This window comes from Osmerus mordax, chromosome 25 (assembly GCF_038355195.1).
Source record: "Osmerus mordax isolate fOsmMor3 chromosome 25, fOsmMor3.pri, whole genome shotgun sequence".
Taxonomy (NCBI): Eukaryota; Metazoa; Chordata; class Actinopteri; order Osmeriformes; family Osmeridae; genus Osmerus; species Osmerus mordax.
Window position 1 is genome coordinate 4,017,090 of NC_090074.1, and position 19,501 is coordinate 4,036,590.

General features: G+C 50.4%; 1 protein-coding gene across 1 annotated transcript; it reads right to left on the reverse strand.

Annotated features, from left to right (window-relative positions):
* Positions 1-527: 527 nt before the first annotated feature.
* Positions 528-18,012, reverse strand: LOC136933484 (connector enhancer of kinase suppressor of ras 2-like). The gene is given in 22 exon segments (XM_067228906.1): positions 528-575; positions 713-912; positions 1,725-2,217; positions 2,395-2,495; positions 2,616-2,683; positions 2,854-2,925; positions 3,070-3,143; positions 3,255-3,433; positions 3,552-3,600; positions 3,698-3,888; positions 5,208-5,297; positions 5,775-6,007; positions 6,350-6,483; positions 7,302-7,448; positions 7,559-7,627; positions 7,874-7,936; positions 8,993-9,112; positions 9,270-9,311; positions 10,394-10,499; positions 11,260-11,462; positions 13,273-13,436; positions 17,949-18,012. Coding segments are annotated over 22 exon segments (2,910 nt in total).
* Between the last annotated feature and the right edge of the window lie 1,489 nt (positions 18,013-19,501).

Sequence of the window (19,501 nt, forward strand, 5' to 3'; positions counted from 1 at the left end):
TCACTGCAGATGGACAGTATACAACTCCAGCATTATTTCTTAGAACTGACGACATCGTACAGAAGCTAGGTTATAAAATGGCCATGCGAGAGAGCAGTGACTTCAAACGAGCGCCCTCGATAAACATAACGTCTTTCAAGGGATTCAAAAGTGCTCATCCGACGCCATCCGGACACCCAAGGCAGTGGATGTGTGCCTTACATTTCTTCTTTTTTCTCTCCCCCCTTTCTTAAACGTCCTTCTCCAACGTCACTCCTTTGACGTTTGACAGTGATTGAAAGCGAAGTTGTGTCGAGTTTGGCGTTGTACTGTAGATACAGACTATGGAGGTAATGGCATTGAAGGAACTAGAATATGTGGCGGAGGGACACAGGTGTGAGAGACGTGTGCAGTTGGAGAGGTATGGTAAGAGAGCGGGGTATCACAGAGGGGTGGGCCGGGGGAAGGATGGAGTGAGGTGGCGTTTTATTTCCTCTCATAGAAAAGGTATGTCTATGAAGGTGTAACCTCCAAGCACTCCACATAGACTACCCTAAAAACCCCATTGAAGGGTCGGAATCCTGCAGAGGCACATTCTGTGAGGGGGGGGGGGGGGGAGAAGACAAATGTCACACACACAACAACAAAAAACACCTCAGAGAGCTGCGTAACGGGACCACAATGTAGATCAAGGGTCGAAAAAACAGGAAGGGGACGGGATCTCGTACTGTACCTTGAGCGCGCTCTGTAGGATGCGGAGGCGGTGCAGCTTCTCGCTGAGGAGCGGGTCGTTGACGCGCCGGACGAAGGAGCGCTTGTACTCCAGGCGGGCGGGCGGCCGGTGCTCGGCCGCGGAGCCCAGGTTGGCCCTCTCCAGGGCCCGATACAGGTCCCCCAGGGAATCGGCCTGGGGCCTGCCCTCCCTCTCACATCCTGGGTCACAACCAACGACATTATCAGCCCCGGGGGCGGTAGGAGGGGTCGTTTTCAAATGGCGGGCGGGATGGATGTTTGTAAAAAACTATGGATGCAGCCGTTAGATTTCGTGTTCTTGATGAGAAGTGGAGGGGGGGACGACGACAAATGTGCCGTTTTCATTGAGTGTATGTGTAATGAGGGGGGGGGGGGGGTCAGTGGTGTGCTGAAGCTCTGGGGATACGCTCTGGAGGGAGTCGCACTGTGTCGGGTCGTTATGTTGCGTGCAGGACGCGGCGTAGGGGAGATGGACTGATAGAGCGAGACAGGGAAGAGGACAGAGAGAGGGGCCCTTTAGGCTCGTTTCTTTGTCTCGCTCACAATTCGACATTAACATGGGCTGAAAGGATTCTTCCCCACATAACCCCCCCCCCCCTCCTTCCCGAACACTGCCGTGGGGCACACTGACGTCTTTCTCTTGTGTGTGTGTCTATGTATAGAAGTCAAGAAGGAGGAGGAGGGGTGGGCTGCCAGGCCGAATTAGCGTCAATTAGGACACTTTGATTTCACCTCACTTTAGAGTGCTGTTCTAGAGGGGGTCGTGGGATGGGCTTGGTTGGAATCCGAATCAATTAACCATCCCAGTAATGAGTCTTCCACAGCTGACACGTAAATGAGCTTCAACGAAGCCTAGATTAGCTTCACTTGCTACGACCCCACCGGGTTACAACCCCTTCTGTGCTACCATGAGCCTTTGCCCATCCAGATCGTTCTCACATTGTGACCCGAGGCGTACACGGTTCAGTGTATCTGTCACGTCTCACTGTTACCTGAGTCTATGTGATGGCCTCCCTCGTAGCGATGTGCCTCCCTGTGATCGGAGGCTCCGGCCGAGGCTGCCAGGATGGCGTGGAGGCCGCTGTCGCGGGGCAGGGTAAAGCTGCGAGGTTTCCCCAGCGCCTCCGCGGGGACGAGGGGACTGATGGGAACCGGCAGGGGCCCGTAGTGCTCCCGCAGGAGGCTGCGCTGGGCGGGGAGGGTGGACTGCCTGCGGTGCTCCGCCGAGGAGAAGCCCCCTCCGGACTCCAGGAGCATGGCCTCTTCCAGGGGCAGGGTCTGGAGGTAGTGCAGCCCCGAGCTGCCCAGGGGGGTCTCGATCAGGTCCTGCCACGAGCGCCGCTGGCTGGCCGACTTCTGCCCCGGGGAGGAGCCGCCCCCGCCGCCCTCCTGGGACGAGTCGGGGCGGAAGTCCTCGTGGGAGGAGCGGGACTGGAAGGTGTCCGAGGAGGACAGGCGGTGTTTGGGCTCCAGGTAGGGGCTCATCTGGGACGCCTGCAGGGACCCGGAGAGTTGCTGCGCCGGAGGGGAAAGAGGTCAACAGAGAGGGGATGAGGACGTTGAAGTCCTAGAAGGTCTGGAACTATGCCAGACAGACAAGCAACCGACAGACAGACAGGCAGGCAGGCAGACGGACAGGTGGACAGACAGACGGTGACTCACTGAGGGGGGTCTGGGGTAGGTGTCGTAAGGGGGAGGAGGGCTGTCTTGTTTGGGCATGGAAGGCATCTCCACGTCCTCGTGGTCACTCTCACTCCAGTAGTCTGGAGAAGAGAAGAACCGAAAGACTTGACCACCAGTCCACATTATAGACTGGACCTAAGGTCGCATCGATCAGCAATACCGGCATTGTACGCAGCTGTGTTGTTCATGAACATTCATACCTTGGCCTTGTCGTAGCCTCTCCTGTTCCGAATAACCGGCCACAGCCATGGTCAGACGGCTCAACCACCTGTACAGGGAACAAGGGGCATTTAAGAGAACACGTTTAAAAACTCCTGCTGTTTACGTTCCATCAACATCGCCTGGCCTGGTCAGCTCGCTGTTCGCTGTGTCTCTGTCTTCTGCGACTGTCTCCCTCTCGCACGTCAACATCTATCTCCCCACAAGCTTAGTTCTCACCTGTTCATGTCATCCACATTTTCCGCAGCGAAGTAGAAACTTTTAATCTTCGGGTGGCAGGCCTTGAAAGCACTGGAGCGCAGAAAAACATGGTCAAAGGCACATCTTTTTTCCCCCACTCTGAACTGTCGCATGTTCTACACTACAGACACAAAGAGCTCGGTTGAGCTCAGTGGTTCTACAGTGTGCAGATGCAAACTCTAGCCATGAACTCACAATTTCCTTCGGCATTCGGACGCCCTGTCAATCTTGAACTCTGGGAGACTAACAAAGCCCTCTGCCTTCTCATCCTGCAGGAAAAGAAATAGATCACCGATAATTGAGCGGATCCCTGTGTACGAGATCCTCTTTTCAGTGAGATCAGGACTCGTTGGCGCGTCCGAATCGCGTTCTGCCCTCACCTCTTCGTTCATGTACCAGTACAAGCAGGTATCTTTCAGAATGAACCAGTACTTTTTCCACTTCTGAGAAAAGTAGCTTTTGGCATCCTTCTTCTTCCACAGCCAGCCCTCACAGTCTCCTCGGCCCAGGTCCTTACAGGAGATGCGCCGCTTGCTGATGGAGGAGAGAGAGCCCCCTACTGCATGGAGGGCGCAACACACCGAGATGAGGAAATGCGTGAATATGGAAAGGCGTGAATGTGTTTATATTTCATGTGCAGGATAAGTGAGTTTTGTTTAACGACCGCTGTTGCTCACTTTTGTTCTTTTTCCGAGACATGGAGCGAAGGGAGGACCTCTCAAACATCTAAAAATAATAATAGGAAACAAGAGAAAATGAGGCGTTTCTCAGCAAAACTGAGACTGTTTCCACGGGTTTCTGAGGGGTTGCTAAGAGGACTCACGTGGTAAAGGGAGGCGGAGTCGGAGCTGGAGGTGGACATGGACACCTCCATCTGAAGGGCGGGAACCAGGGCGTAGTGGGCGGGACTTCCTGCCTTGTCGCTCCTCTTCCTGCTCTGGCCAAGACTGCGTCCGGTCAGGTACTCCGGGACCGAGGTCTTGTCCTCACTCACAAACCGCAGGAGGGAGTTCTCTACGGGGGGCAGAGCAGATCAAAACAACACGTAAGGGATGGAACGGCTCAGGGTTCAGCGTAGTAAACATAAGGACTTAGTCACCGTTACGTCCTTGTTCGTCTCCGCCGCTGATTCAAGGGTCAAACAAGGGACACTCTCCCATGTCCTCCATTGTCCTCTAACGACAGGCTTGTTCATAAGTCGTCGTGTCACTGGAGAGCCTAATTAGAGCCAGTGTAACTAGTCTTGTCTTGTCTCATTCAACATTGGCTGAGGCTTTACAGACACCGCAGAAACCTCTTCAGGGTGCTGAATACAGATTTCAAAGTGATCTCTTTTTTTTTCTTCCCAATATTACAAAGCCATTTCTCTCCCAATAATGAAGATGTGCTGCCTTCGATCAGAAATTCAACGTGTCGGAAATATTTCCTCTTGGCCATAAAAAAAACAAAAAAAAGGTACTGTGGATAAATTTAGCACCCTCGCTAATTCTGAAAAGCCCACAGGAAACATAGACTGCAACCCCCCCCCCCCCCCCCCCCTCCTGCAAAATGAAAAACACGACATCAGAACAGCGCTGCCTCGGGGACAGGAACAAGGCCATTCGCTCTCTTCCCACTCTCGTTTGCCACCAGGCCTCGAAGCAGCCAATGGAACGAGCAGATCTTGGGACGATCCCTGTTACAGTTGCCAAGGCAACGGCATACCTTTAAGACCCGAAAGCAACGAGAGAGAGAGAGAGAGAGAGGAGGGAGAGAGAGGAGGGAGGGAGAGGAGGGAGAGAGAGACAGAGAGAGTCAAGGACAGAGTGAGAGAGGGAGAGGGAGAGAGAGAGAGGGAGAAAGAGAGAGAGAGCAGGAGAGAGAAAGAGAGAGAGAGAGAGAGAGAGAGAGAGAGAGAGAGAGAGAGAGAGAGAGAGAGAGAGGGAGAGAGAGAGAGAGAGAGAGAGAGAGAGACAAGGGGGAGAGGGGTGAGGGGGGGGGAATAGGAGTGGGCACTGGGCACTAACCAACATACAGAGGAGGAGAGACAGACAGAGAGAGAGTAGAGGAGAGACAGACAAGCGGATAGGGTGGGCAGGGGGGAGATCCAGCATCTTATCACTGCTGACAGTCCTGCTCATCCTTGCCATACCTTGGCTCCGAGATCTGAGTCAACGGTCCCCCGGCCCAATTATGAGAGATATCCACCCACTCACCTCCTCCGCCGTTCCTCTCTCTCTCTCTCTTTCTCTCTTTTCCTCCCCTCTCTATATTTCACTCACCACTCCCCCCCTCCGCCCGCCCCTCGCCCCCCCCCCCCCCCTTCCTCCCCTCCCCTCCCCACTCCCACTCACCTCTCCTGCTTTCTCTCTTCAGCTTGCCCGGGTCTTCATAGTCTCCCACCCAGTTATATTCCACTGGCATGGAGATGGGTCTGAGTCTGCCTGGAGCCAGAGAACAGCAAGCGGTTTAAACGTCGAGGAAACCCCCAGAGGAACATCCACAGAGAGCTAGAACAGCTACGGCACGACCACGCTGATGTGGTGCAACACCCCCCCGGGGAGAAACAAACATCAACGCCCCCGCCCCCCCCCCCCCAAACCCACCCCCGTTTTCGTTCAAGAGAGCGACAGGCATCGAACACAGAAGCACTCTAGCGCGCCGCACACATTTATATTTACATTTAGTCATTTAGCAGACGCTCTTATCCAGAGCGACTTACAGTAAGTACAGGGACATTCCCCCCCGAGGCAAGTAGGGTGAAGTGCCTTGCCCAAGGACACAGCGTCAGTTGGCATGACCGGGAATCGAACTGGAAACCTTCGGATTACTAGCCCGATTCCCTCACCGCTCAGCCACCTGACTCCCACACGCGAGCGAGGCGACCCCCCGCGCACGCCGGGCCCCGTTGCGTGACGTACCATACGTGGGCGTGCTGCCTCGGCGGGCCGGCGGCGGGCCCTGGCTCTGGTCGTACTCGTAGCAGTAGAGGACGGTGTCGTCTTCCACGAGAGGGAAGCGCCTCCGACACTCCTGGTCCAGCAAGGAGTTGGGCGACTCGGAGCCCTTGGTGACGGGGACGTCCGGATGGGAGTCCTCCTCCTGAGGTTCCCTGGTCGTCTCTGAGGCACAGGCGACAGTGGGGGAGTGAAGACTGATTGTATCTGACTGTATCTCTGGTGGATTCTGTTTCTACTGGACGCCATACTATATGTGTGACCATATTTATTTATTTATATTCACTTGTATTTTTAAGTAGTATCATTTCAACTTTCTATATATATATATATATATAAGAGATGAAAATCCAGAAATCCAGCATTTCAAATGTTTGTGTGTCAATGTGCGTATGTCTGTGTGTGTAGGTGTGTCTGTGTGTAGGTGTGTGTGTGAGTGTGTAGGTGTGTGTGTAGGTGTGTGTGTGTGTGTGTGTAGGTGTGTGTGTAGGTGTGTGTGGGTGGTGTGTGTGAGTGTTTGTGTGTGTGTGTGTGTGTACCTAGGTGTGTAGGGCTCCTCAGGTGGGGGGGGGATGTAGAGGTCCTGCAGGGCGCAGCTGTCCCTCCTGGACGGAGTGCTGAGCGTGCTGGTGGGCGTGGCCACGCTGCTGCCAGGGCTCTGAGGGATGATTGGCTGAGGAGACAAAGTAGGGGCGGGGTCAGACACACCCCAAAAAAACACGCTTTTCGGAGCTCAGCGAATGAACACACCGAGAAGTGGGCTCGGGGTTTTGTGGATGAACTTCAGAGCATCGATCACTGGACTGATACGTGAGGTATCCAGTGGGAGGCAGAGAGGATTTGAGGGGGAGGACAAGGATGGGGGAGGGAGGGAGGGAGGAGGTGAAGGGGGAGGGGGGAGGGGCGAGGAGGAAGGAGGGAGGGAGGAGAGGAGGAGGTGAAGGGGAGGGTGAGGAAGGAGGGAGGGAGGAGAGGAGGAGTGTGAAGGGGAGGGTGAGGAGGGAGGAGAGGAGGAGGTGAAGGGGAGGGTGAGGAGGGAGGAGAGGAGGAGGTGAAGGGGAGGGTGAGGAGGGAGGAGAGGAGGGGAGGAGGAGGTGAAGGGGAGGCTGAGGGCGAGGAGGGAGGAGAGGAGGAGAGGAGGGGATCAGGAGTCTGAGTGGTGATGCGCTCCAGTTGGTCTGGGCCCCTCGGGGAGGGACACAGCACTTACCCCAGCGTGGTGCTGGGAGAAGGGGGGTGGGGGAGGACTTGCACATGGCCCCTCTTCCCACCCCCAAACCTCCTCTCCACACACTCACGGACACAAGACAAACGTAGGTCACACACACCTACAAAAATACGGGAGCACAGGCTAACTCTCTCATGCCTGAGTAGTCATTGCCACACAGAGGCATACCCTTTTTAAAGCTGTAGCCTCCGCTTTCGCTGAACCGCAGATAATAGCCCACTACTGGGCGAGCCACATGACACAGGTTGAAAGAAAGCGCTCACTTGCAGAGCTAAAGGCTTCCATCTCATATTCTTCAGCAGGGCCGGGGTGGAGGTGAGAGTGCTCTGGGGGCGCTTCTTTAGGGTCAGGGTTACTCCCCCCGGGTCCCCACGCAGGGAGTTGACAAGGTTCTTCAACTGCCAGCCCACCTAATGACGACAGGAAACAAAACACAATCAGCACAAACACAGATACGGACGAACAAACAAATACCCCAAAACAAAGACAGACTCGAGGTGTGAAACGATGAAGCACATACCACGGTCTGATGGTTGACTTGGATGACTTCATCCCCGGCATGGATTTTCTTACAGCGGTCGGCCAGGGACTGACAGAGAGAGAGAGACAGAGAGAGAGACAGAGAGAGAGAGAGAGAGAGAGAGAGAGAGAGAGAGAGAGAGAGAGAGAGAGAGAGAGAGAGACAGACATGTGAACATACTGCCACGTGGCCTCCCGGGACGCAGATGTCAGTCTGGAGTCCGCTCGGGGGTGACACTTGTCACCCTCCTTACAGCGTGTGTGCAAAAAAAAAAAAAACGGCCAAGTGACACAGAAAAAAACCGTTACGATGTACTCACGCCTTCGGTGGTCCCGTGATGACGTGTAGGCCGTCGTATGTTGATTTGATGTACATGCCCTGGGAGGGGAGAGAGAGAGAGAGAGAGAGAGAGAGAGAGAGAGAGAGAGGAGAGAGAGAGAGAGAGAGAGAGAGAGAGAGAGAGAGAGAGAAAGAGAGAGAGAGTGTGAGAGAGAGAGCGTGTGTTTGAGAGAGAGAGAGAGAGAGAGAGAGAGAGAGACAGAGAGAAGAGAGAGAGAGAGAGAGAGAGAGAGAGAGAGAGAGAGAGAGAGAGAGAGAGAGAGGAGAGAGAGAGAGAGAGAGAGAGAGAGAGAGAGATTACATCTAGCCATGCAGAATGACAAGGGCTGAGGTTTGGTTTGAACATTGCTAGGGACAAAAATGTTTTATCACCCTAAATGGTACCTCAACCCATGTTCTGCAGCTAATTCTTGGTCAGGACAATTGGCACAATCTTGACATGTCTCTACTGTACCCTTAAATCTATGCTTCTGCAGCATGATATCAAACCACAAACATGTGTTATTGATGACTTTCAGGTCCTTTGATTCCCTTCCTATGCCAATTATGATGCACAGTACAGTACTAACTGGGATCCATAGGTACAAATCAAACTGTCCATGCAGAATGGGGTGAAGAGAAGCGTACACAAACTGAAATGTTCATATCTTCCCTGAAATGGGTTTAAAGTGCTGCACACACACACGCACGCGCGCGCACACACACACACGCACCAACCCACGCAAACAAACAGCTTCCCAGTCAGGGCGAGATAGAAGTAAGAGGTTTATTTTCGGCTCGCTCTGCCCACTCCTCTGTTCAGGTTTTATTGAGCGGACGAGAGAAACTCATCTCGGCCCCAGTGGAATGCTGGGTAACGGAGGGGGGGGTGTGGGGGGGATGGAGGGGGGGGGGGTTTACTCACCCCCCCCCCCCCCCCCCCCCGAGCAAGACACTCATGTCTGAGTGCAGCCTCGTGAACAAGACGGAGGGGGTTTCCGCGTTCACGTCGCAGGGGGGGGCGAGCGCCGTCTCCGTCGCCGCACGGACAACATGAAAATCTGGCGCTTTCCGTGTTCGTTCAGCAACGGGCGGGGCACGTCTCGCTGCTCTTACCAGGCCCTCCGTGGACTTGATGTTGGCCAGCTGGACCACCTCCAGGTGGGCGGACTGGGAGACCATGGGGTCGGACGACAGAGAGATGATGTGGTCGCACACCTCCGACAGGGTCTTACACTGGGGGGGGGCGGGGGGGGGGGGGGGGGGGGGGGGGGGGGGAGGGGGGAGGGGAGGGGGGAGGAAAACACGGAGAAGCCGTTTCCAATCCGGTCTAATCGCTTCCGAGGTGAATTATAGAATTTTCCGGAAAGACTGGAACGAGTGGGAGACTCACCACATGCAGGATCTTGTTCTCTGTCTCGTACACGGAACAATCCTGACAGGCACAAGCAGAGATAGACACATGTTACCACAGGAGGACGGTATTATTAGAGATGGAACTAGGTGGGCATGCGATTGGAACTGTGAGGTTGCGCACCGATAACAACCCCCCCCCCTCCTGCCACCCACACACACACAGCACAGTGAGTCACACTGCTTCACGAGAAGAAGGTCTAAAAAGCCCTCACCCTCCCTCCCTCTCTCCTTCCTCCTTTCTTCTGTCTCTCTCTCTCCCTCCCTCCCTCCTACTTTCTTTCTCTCTTCCACCCCCCCCGACCCCTCCTCTCCCCCGCCTGTCTCTCCTTCCCTCCCTCCCTCCTACTTTCTTTCTCTCTTCCACCCCCCCCCTCTCTCCCCCGCCTGTCTCTCTCTCCCTCCTCTCTCTCCCCCGCCTGTCTCTCTCTCCCTCCTCTCTCTCTCAGCGGATCATACACCTCCGAGCCCTCGTTAAGACGGTCTCGTCTGTCACGCACGACCGATGCAGCCTTCTTCCACGGCCGGCTGCTGATATAGAAGCCCTCCTGGGCCCCTGGACCCGGGCCCTGTCACACCCGCGCCCGCCTGGGAGAACACGCGGAAGGAAACGTGCGTCCCCCTCCTTGTGCCCGAACACAGACGAACCCAGACACTCGGCGTACGCATGCCGTGTCCCTCCCTTTCCCCTTCCCTCACTAGCTGAAGGGTGGTCGTGAAGGAGCCTTCTGAAGGAGGCTTCAGCACAGCCTGTTCCTCGACGACGTCGATATTAATCTTTTTGAGCCTCTCGTCTCGGGTGCTTGAGTGAGATTGGAGTGGGCAGAGAGATATACATCGCCATCTGAGGCGAGCTTTGACCCATCCGGTAGGCCACCCAAGACGTGCTCTTTATAAAAGGCCAAGGCTAGATTAGCGTAGCCACGGGACTATTTCTCTCTCTGCTCATAGCGACACGTGTACTTGTTTCCCCTAGCGAGAGCACAGCCACGGTGTGGACTAACTGACTTTAGCCTCGCAGACATTTTCGGCTAACCTAGTTTATGGGGGGGAAGCAGGGGCTATTGTTGTCCTACCACACTTGGGATGTAGTTGGATGTTTACCTGCTGCACAATTGTAGTGAGTTCCAGACACAGCTGAATGACGTTATTTCTCGTCATGGAATAGTCCGCCACTGCGGCGAAAGGAGACCTGAAAAAGAAATAGCACCTGGAATGAACCATTAGATCGTCCTTATTTCCAACCAGACTAGTTGGACAATATAATAATAATAACGTGGTTGTTTAGCAGATGCTAAATCGCCCAATGTGCTGTAGAAATCTATCTCACTATGTCCAATTTATTATATTTCAATTGTTTCTGCAGAAAGAATTGGTGATCATAGCACAGTATAATTTGCTAATCAAGAGAACAATCTAATAGTAGCACTATCATCAAGAAAAGCTTGCTAGTAGGAGCTGGGACTTAGACAGAAAAATACGTGCAAACACCCAAACGTATACACTTGTATAGACACAAAGACGAACCAAAAACCCACAAACAGACCCAAATAACACAAAATAAGAATAATGAATACACACACACCCACACACTGTCTGGAACAACTCCACTTAGGGACCTCAGGAGGATAAAGACAAGCCCCGAGCAGGCACGCATTGAGTTTTCACAGCAAAGTCCTCCGAAAAAAAAACTTACATAAAGGTTTTACTCATCTTTTGTTTGTCAGCTTATAGCGCATATACCTTACGTAAGAAAAACAACGGCTCTCTTTAAGTGGTCACCTTTGTGGCATTTCCGTTCAGAGCACAGGGAACGGACCCTCACATAATTACACGTGTTAAATCCCAGTGTGAGGCGCGTGGGATCCATATCTGTGTCTTAACACCTCTGTGTACTGTGGGCTTGCGAGAGTCAGGTCGCAGTTGTGTGTGTGTGTGACGCGCTCTGTCGAGCTCTTGGCGAATCTCACCTATCCAGCCAGGCCAGCAAGCTCTTGGCGGCGGCGATGAGGTCCACCACGGAGGTGAGGAAGTCGTTGGGGAGCTTGCGGGCGGTGCGGCCGTCGTACTGGCCGCTGCGGCGGCGCCCGGCGATGAAGTTCTGCAGGTTCTTGGCGGACGCGTTGAGCTTGTGGGACAGGGTCTTCAGGTTCTCCGTCTCCAAGCCGTAGTTCTGGGGGAGAAAAAGAACGTGAGGAGACGACGAATGTCTTTCGACTATGTTTTCAGCGGCCTTGGCTGCCGTCACTGTCATCCGCTTTGTTTGTTTGTTTTTACAGTTTGGGTTGTTGATTATTCCCCCACCCCACCCCCCGCAATACACGATCCCCTAAAAAAGACCCCCCCTGGGTTTACCTCCTGTCTACACAGATTCATCCCTACATCAGATATCTCTCTCATCTCTCTGCAGTGAGAGCGTTCGGGAAAGCAAGCCGAACATCACACAGACAGGAGCGTACATACAGTGCGTTCTCATGCACCGGCAGTGTAAACAGAAACACAAATAATAATTTAAAAAACGGAGGATAAACTGAGCCAAAGTTGTTGATTCGGTGCAGAATTCTAATCACTTAAATCCTTATTTGACTGGAGTGCTTCCACGCACGACTGAATATGATTGGCTGCGGACATGAAGTTGGCAGCATGTTTTATTAAAAGACTTAAGAGGAGTAAATCCTGGCTTAGATAGCTAGTAAACAAAACAAAAACGGAGTAGTGGCAGTGGCCACCCAGGGAACCCAGCTCGTCTGTTTAAGTCTGTGTGAACATGGGAGGATCTAACAGAGCCAGTGACCCATCTCCCCGCCCTCACTCCCCCTCAAGCTACCACCTCCGATGTGTGGAGAACACCCATTACCCACAATGCCTCTGTGCACGTGGGGGGGGGGGGCTGTGGGCGTCTGTCAAGCCAGGGTTTCTTAGGTGGGGGGGCAGGGGGGGGTGGGGGAGGGGGGGGGCTATGAGTAATCATATTTAACGCAGCCGCGTCTAGCTGAATTTTCACCAAATCCTCGTTGCGTAAGGGGCTTTGGGACCGAGGCTTACCCCCACGAACGTGGGCTTTGACGAGCATCTGTGACCTCTGGAACTTGATTCTCCGTGCTCTCGTTTCTCTCCATCGCTCCCTCCTATTGTGCCTCCCACCTCTTCCAACTCGTCATTTATGACCCTTTCTATCCATCCATCCATCCATCCATCCATCCCACCCACTCGGCCATTCTCTTTTTCTCTCTTCTCTCCCTCTATTCATCTCCCGATCCGATTGGTCATCCCACTCAGTAATCAAGAGTGCTATTCACACCCAAATCACCCAAAATGCCGGGGTGGCACATGGAAATAAATGAATCCGGGGGGGGGGGGGGGATTATCAGAGATTTCCATTGTTTACTTTCTCTATAATCAATTACAGGAAGTGAGTTTCCCTCCAGCACACAGTCAGAGAAAAAAAGGATCTGAATAAGAAGACGAATAACTAAATCAAAGACAACGCTATCAGTCCAAAAACAGATGTCACAAAAAAGCAGAGGGAAGATGAGCCGACACGAGGTAAAATATTCAAAATCAACAAAGCAAGAAGAAAGGTCATAGGAATATAACGGGGGGATTCTGATTCTGATTCTAAAATAAAAGATTTCTGACAAAACATCCACGTCATCCAAATCCGGTCTGCGTCGAAACATTTGAAGGCAGCACTTTCTTTCTAATCCTCAAAGAGTCTTACCAGCCTGCCTTCCTGACCTCTGAATCCCGAGCTCTTAGCTACTACTAAAAATAACTCAAATGACTGAAATTAGCCCCAAAAGTCATGAATCATTCGGGGATTAAACATCTGAACCTGCGACTGCAGCTGTGTGTGAGATACCTCGGCGTAGCCCCCCCTGACATTCGATTCACTCTCTCGTCTAACTTCCTTGACTGCCCTTTTACATCTCAGACTGAGGGAGGCCTCCGGGCAGCACGCCCAGTGAGGGGGTCGACCCTACCAGAGCGCAGAGCAGGTCCACGGCCTCCAGTATGAGCTCCTGGTGGCCGATCCTGGAGACTCCCAGGTCCTCCAGCTCCTGGTGGGTGATGCGGAGAAGCTGGTCTCCTCCGACCTTCTCTCGCTCGAAGGTCTTGATGTACTGCTGCAGACAGTCATCCAGACCTGCAGAGCCAGGAAAATTTTTTTTTTTAATATTACAATACTTGATTGCGTACTTGGTATGCATGACATGTACGGACATGTAGGGAGTCAGGTGGCTGAGCGGTTATTTCAAATTTTTCTAAATAGTCCCAAATTTTCAAACACAGCATTTCCTAAGACTGCACTCCTAAAGCTATATGATCCGAATGCCATAAACATTACATTATCTTCATATAACCTATATGCTGTATGGCACATTTCTAAATATGCAAGGCAAAATACCATTTGAAGTTAAAGCAGACCGACAGTTTTAGATCGAACCCCTTCACATCCCAACTTCCTCTTAGACGTTGGCCTAAATGTTATGCGTGAAGATGTTCTATTATCGGGTCAGCGCTGTGTGGCAAAACGTCCTCATGTCAGCTCAGCTCCCCAGTCCTGCGGGTCTATCAGTGGAACTATCTCACTCCATCTTGGACTATCGCTTCATCTCTTGTTTGTGTGAGTGTGTGTGTGAGACAGAGTGCACATAAGGGTGTGTGTGTGTGCCTGTGTGTGTGTGTGTGTGTGTGTGTGTGTGTGTGTGTGTGTGTGTGTGTGTGTGTGTGTGTGTGTGTGTGTGTGTGTGTGTGTGTGTGTGAGTGCGCATAAGGGTGTGTGTGTGTGTGAAGCTGTGCGCAGCAAGTGTGACCGTGCTTGGTTTAATGCAAGCTGACAAACCGAGATCTCAGAGATGAACACACGTGGTACTGCTGAACACACACACACACACACACACAGTGAGCCATACAAGCTACTAGAGCCCACCCATACAGTAACTACCAGCACTACTTTCTTCACAGCAATGCCAAACATGTTCGTAAGCACACACAACCCACTCACGAGCAACAGTTGACTTGACACAGGCCTGTCACGACGAGCAAACATTTGCTCGCTGTGTTACACAGTCACGCTTGACAATCCTCCACATACTTTCACTTTGGGTAAAACACCAAGGTGTTGGACAAACTGCATAGGGCAGCCATCTTGGCCATTTAATAACATCCGCTGCTTCTGTGTACTCTTACAGAGCCTCAGTTCATAGCTATGCAAACCAAACAGTATCCACCCGCTCTTTCCTTCTCTCACACACTCACACATCCTCAAGCACCGTTCCCCTCAAATAGGGACAGACCTAGTTGGCAGAGGCTGATGTTGTCACGGAAACGCTAACCCCCCCCTCGCTCCCTGCCTGTCCCCCTGCTCCTTATGGAAGGTGTATGATTATTATCCTCTCATAAACACACAACACAACACGCGACACACAAAGTCACACGTTGTACAGTCTAGTCTAGAGGAGAGGCCTTAGACAAGAAAAGTTGGGGCAAGTTTATTGTGGTCCACATTTCAACTGTTTCGCATCCCCCTTTACCCTCTCTCACTCTGTTGGTCCCCCTGCCCCCCCCCCCCCGCCCCCCCTACCCCTAATCCATTCCACCACCCCCCACTCTCGGCTCCCTCTCAAACAGTGCTGTAGGAGAACTTGAGTATTTGAGCCAAACCCAGTGTGTTGACCGGCCTAAACCTAATGAAGCATTCGGCCGAAGTTCAGCTGGCAGCTAAATGTTGGAGATGCAGCAAAAGGATAGTTTCATGGCTTTGCATACAATTTCAGGGCTTAACAAATCAGCCTCTTTACCAAGTTAATCGAGACCCATTTGTCAAAGGAGGAAATCCCTCATGTTGCTATAGAAACCATGAAGCAGAGTTTTGGTTAAATGTCTCCTTGTCTGCATAACAATAGTAAATAAACAAATAAGTAAAGAAGGTAGAGGCAACATTTTAGCCTGAAAAAAAACCTTCCTCTAGATGCTCAAGACACATCCTGTATATAATCCCCTGTTTATCCACAAAAAAAGGAACTCCTATTTCAGTAACATCTTAACTAAAAGACAGTTTTCTCCTTAACAACAGCCACCCCCGCACCTCCCACCCTCCAAACACACACACACACATACACACACACACCCTTCACAGAGGACCCCTTCATCAAATGGTCTTTGCTCCTTAAACAAACAGAGATGTGGACAGACAGACATGCTTGCTGGGAAGAACACACATGGAGGAGGCTCGGGCGTCCTGATTAACACAGCGTTAATCCACTGTTAATTGCGAAAGTAATGAGACTTAGTTATGTCTGGTGCTGCGGACGTTATTGTGTTGGCTCTCTGGAGAGGGGGCATGTATGTTAATTCGCATCATTTTAAATTGTCAGGAGACTTGGGTTGAGCAGACGTTAAAATAAGAGAGAGAGAGAGAGAGAGAGAGAGAGAGAGAGAGAGAGAGAGAGAGAGAGAGAGAGAGAGAGAGCATGATGACAATATCAAACTGCCAGCATTACAGTTCTGTGTCATGCTGTGAAGATGGCCATCTTCACTGGGGCTAAACATTAAACATTAGCCATGTTTATACATATCCATGCACTAACCTAAGTGTATGCAGGTGGGCAGGCCATTTCAAGTATCAAGTGATTGCCGGCACCTGTTTTGTTTGCCGTAATGAAGGCTTTTAATGTTGGGGAGTGAAAGAACGAGGGAAAAGAAGGATAGGAGGAACATTTGTATAAACGTAGCTTTCTTTTCAACTTGGTGTGTCTACCATTTAACCATTATAAGTGAGCAAAACATTGATGGGTTGCACCCAAACATTTAGAGCACAAATAAAGATGACAAGTCACGTGAATTTGAGTTCATCCTTGAAAGAACTGACCATATTTCACAGAACTGACTCGACAACAAGAGCAAAGACATGAGTTTTGTCCTTTTTTCAACTAACGTATTGAGTTTTTCGAGGACAGCAGTTGGAAAGCATAGCAGGAGGTCTGCATAAAAAGAAATATGTTCTATCAAAAATATGGGTTTTCATTTAAGTTGGGAATGAAGATGTGATGATATGGTGTAAAAAAAAAAAGTTTAAAAAAAGAAGCTAAATGTACTTTTCATCAAAAACACCCCATGCTGATTTTCAAAGACTGAGAATTCTTTTTCTTTGGAAGGATTTGTAGTGAAGAGCCTTGGTCACTGAAAACACCATGGGGGAGGAAGAGTGGCATTATGGGAAGGTCACGGGGTGCTCGTATTTGGCCTCCAGTGACATCACTGAGCCGTATGCTAATAATGGGAGTTCTGAATGCTAATGATGAATTTCTGCTTGGCCCCTTAGGGTCTACGGAGGGACGCGTAGACAAGATCTCCTTTCTCTTTCTCGCCACATCTCTCCATCCTTCACTTTCTATTATCATTACCGAGCTCTGGGTCAAAGAGTTGTCTGAGCTCCACTCGTCGCATGCGGATCACCGTAGGGCTGTCCCTGAAATCGGATCAAGCATCCTAGTCACAGTTGACTCTAAATTGCATCTTTTCACTCCCGTTGCCCCCCAATGTCCTACTCTAAACCTGACTTTCAACACACACACACACACACACATACAGATACACAAGTTGTTCTGAACTAAAACTGGTTGATGTTCAACCCTCCCACTCCCAGTCTATAATGTGTCTCACCCCACAACCCCACAGCCCTGTGCTGTTTGTGCGGAGCGTGACCGAATTAGTTAGCATGTGCTGGAGCGGAGGAGGTGTAAGTAAGTAAAAGAACACACTGCAGCTTTACCGTGAGGCTACGCTCCGCCAACATGAGTTCTCTGGACTGTGTAGACAAGCCCAACATGCAGAAAGGACACAGTAACATGACATGAACACACACGGAACATACACGTGCTCACTTAGGCTGAGGAAGTCAGGAAAAGTTGGGGACATTTTCTGCTGCAAAAAAATCTGTACAATCTGTTTGTAAGTAAGCTATCTGGCAGGGCATGTTGGACTGTGTGTGTGTGTGTGCGTGCGTGCGTGTGTGTGGACTGGTATGTCAATCCACCAAGGCTCAGCTTAAGGCTTGCTGACCATCTATCCAGAGCAGCAATGGTTTTAACTGTAAGACTTCTTCCAATACCATGTCTTATACAGGCCTTAGGTCATAAATAACATTACTGACACATGAGTTTAATCCATAATCTGAACAACATCATAGTTTGGGATAAAGTTGGTTGCAATTATGCAATGACTACTACTACTACTATTGTACAGCAGTCTATAGGTCACTTTTTTCCCTCAGGTTGCGGGTATAGTTTCAGCTTTTGCGGTCGAGACACTTTCACCTCCTCGAGACAAACCAAAACAAGTGCTACGCGGTCATTTTGGAACAGCCTACTTTACATATAACCAATGGCGACTCGATATTCAAATTGCATATGCGTTAAATTCCCTCATTAACCTTCCGTTGGTTACAAGCACCATTTAAAATGCACAGCCTATGGTGACTATCGCTTAGCAGGTGTAGCAAGACTGCTTTTCTGTGGATGGTCTGACTCAGAGTTGCTGAGGAATAATGTTGTATATTTACTATGCGTAGGCATAAAGAACATGTTTCACAGCATCTTGGTAGCATTTTGGCAACATCTTGAAATATCTGTAGCCCTGGCATGGCATACCATACCTTTCATCCAGTCCACCACTTGACTTGAACTCCACTTGCTCACAGGTTCCATGACCAGTGCCATTGTAGAAGTTTCTCAGGTCTCGTCGGACAAAAGAAACAGTCCAAACCATGCAACGGAATGGTTCAAATTGAATTCTAAATGTTTACGGGTCTATAATCCGTCGCGTGTTTACTAACAACGACGGAGGAGGTCCATCGGGATCCGAGACGTCGATTTGGGTAGCTCGAATAGAGTCAATATTTCTTGCACATTCCTCCGCGCGTCTTGTTGCTTGTTGTGCACTCGAATAGGTCCTTTATTTGTTATTCATGTCAGGCTGCTTCACTATTCTGGTGGCAGAGACCCTTTCCCAATTCATCCTTGAATAGGTTATTCAGAGGAGAACGCATGCCCTGTCTGTATTCTATTTCGCACTGTACCATAATTCCCGTTGCTCTAGACCACTACTCATCTCGACTGATTCATACTCACTCTTTTTTTTGTTCTGTCATCAATGCACGTTTGCCGAGATTTCTGAGTAGGCCTATCTCCCTCCTCTTTCACTCTCTCTCACCAACGTCTCCCTCGCCCCTTTCTCTTTGTCGCCGCTGACGCCCCCATCATACAAGCGCAGTCGAGTGGAAGGCTCGTCGTAGCTTGGGTGTTTATTTTGATAATCTGGGAAACATATATGTGGTAGAACGTGTGTCGAATCATGTCCTATACTAATGAAATATTGGATTTTAAAGATAAAATACGTGTTGAACTCAACCATTAAATTACATAGGCTACGCTAGCTGCACCTGCGCATACTTCATTTAGTTTTGAATGTAGCGTTTTCATTTATTACCATAATTATTCTTGCTATTGCATTTTACATTTACATTGTAGTCATTTAGCAGACGCTCTTATCCAGAGCGATTTACAGTAAGTACAGGGACATTCCCCCCGAGGCAAGTAGGGTGAAGTGCCTTGCCCGAGGACACAACGTCATTAGGCACGGCCGGGAATCGAACTTGCAACCTTCAGATTACTAGCCCGCTTCCCTAACCGCTCATCCACCTGACTCTATTGCAAATATAACAACCCTTCAGATAGCCTAGGCCACGCATGTTGAAGTAAACTCCATAATCAACTTGGTGTCTCTCCACTTTATTCAATTTATATGTTTCTATTATTTTTTTATCAAACTATTCAATTAGAATATTGGACTGTGAACGATATTAAGAACGTTGTTCCAAAGCTACAACGACAGTCACATTTGCACTGTGCACACGATTCCTGTTTTCTTGAAAGTTATGACTGCAGTCTTTTATATAATTTTAGCCATGGTCTATGAATAATCTTTCCTACATTTTTAGAAGACGCCCTTCTTAGTAAACTAGCCATAGGCTACTTCAGTAGGCTGCTCTGCCCCCCACTTGTCCCATTGTGTGTGCGTTCATGTGTTCACGCATGAACATTGTAAAAGCTATGTTGTAGGCAGGGTATTATTTGTTATTAGCTATATATTTAATAATAATTTAAGATGTAATAATAAACAAACAAATTACATAATTATTACCAAACC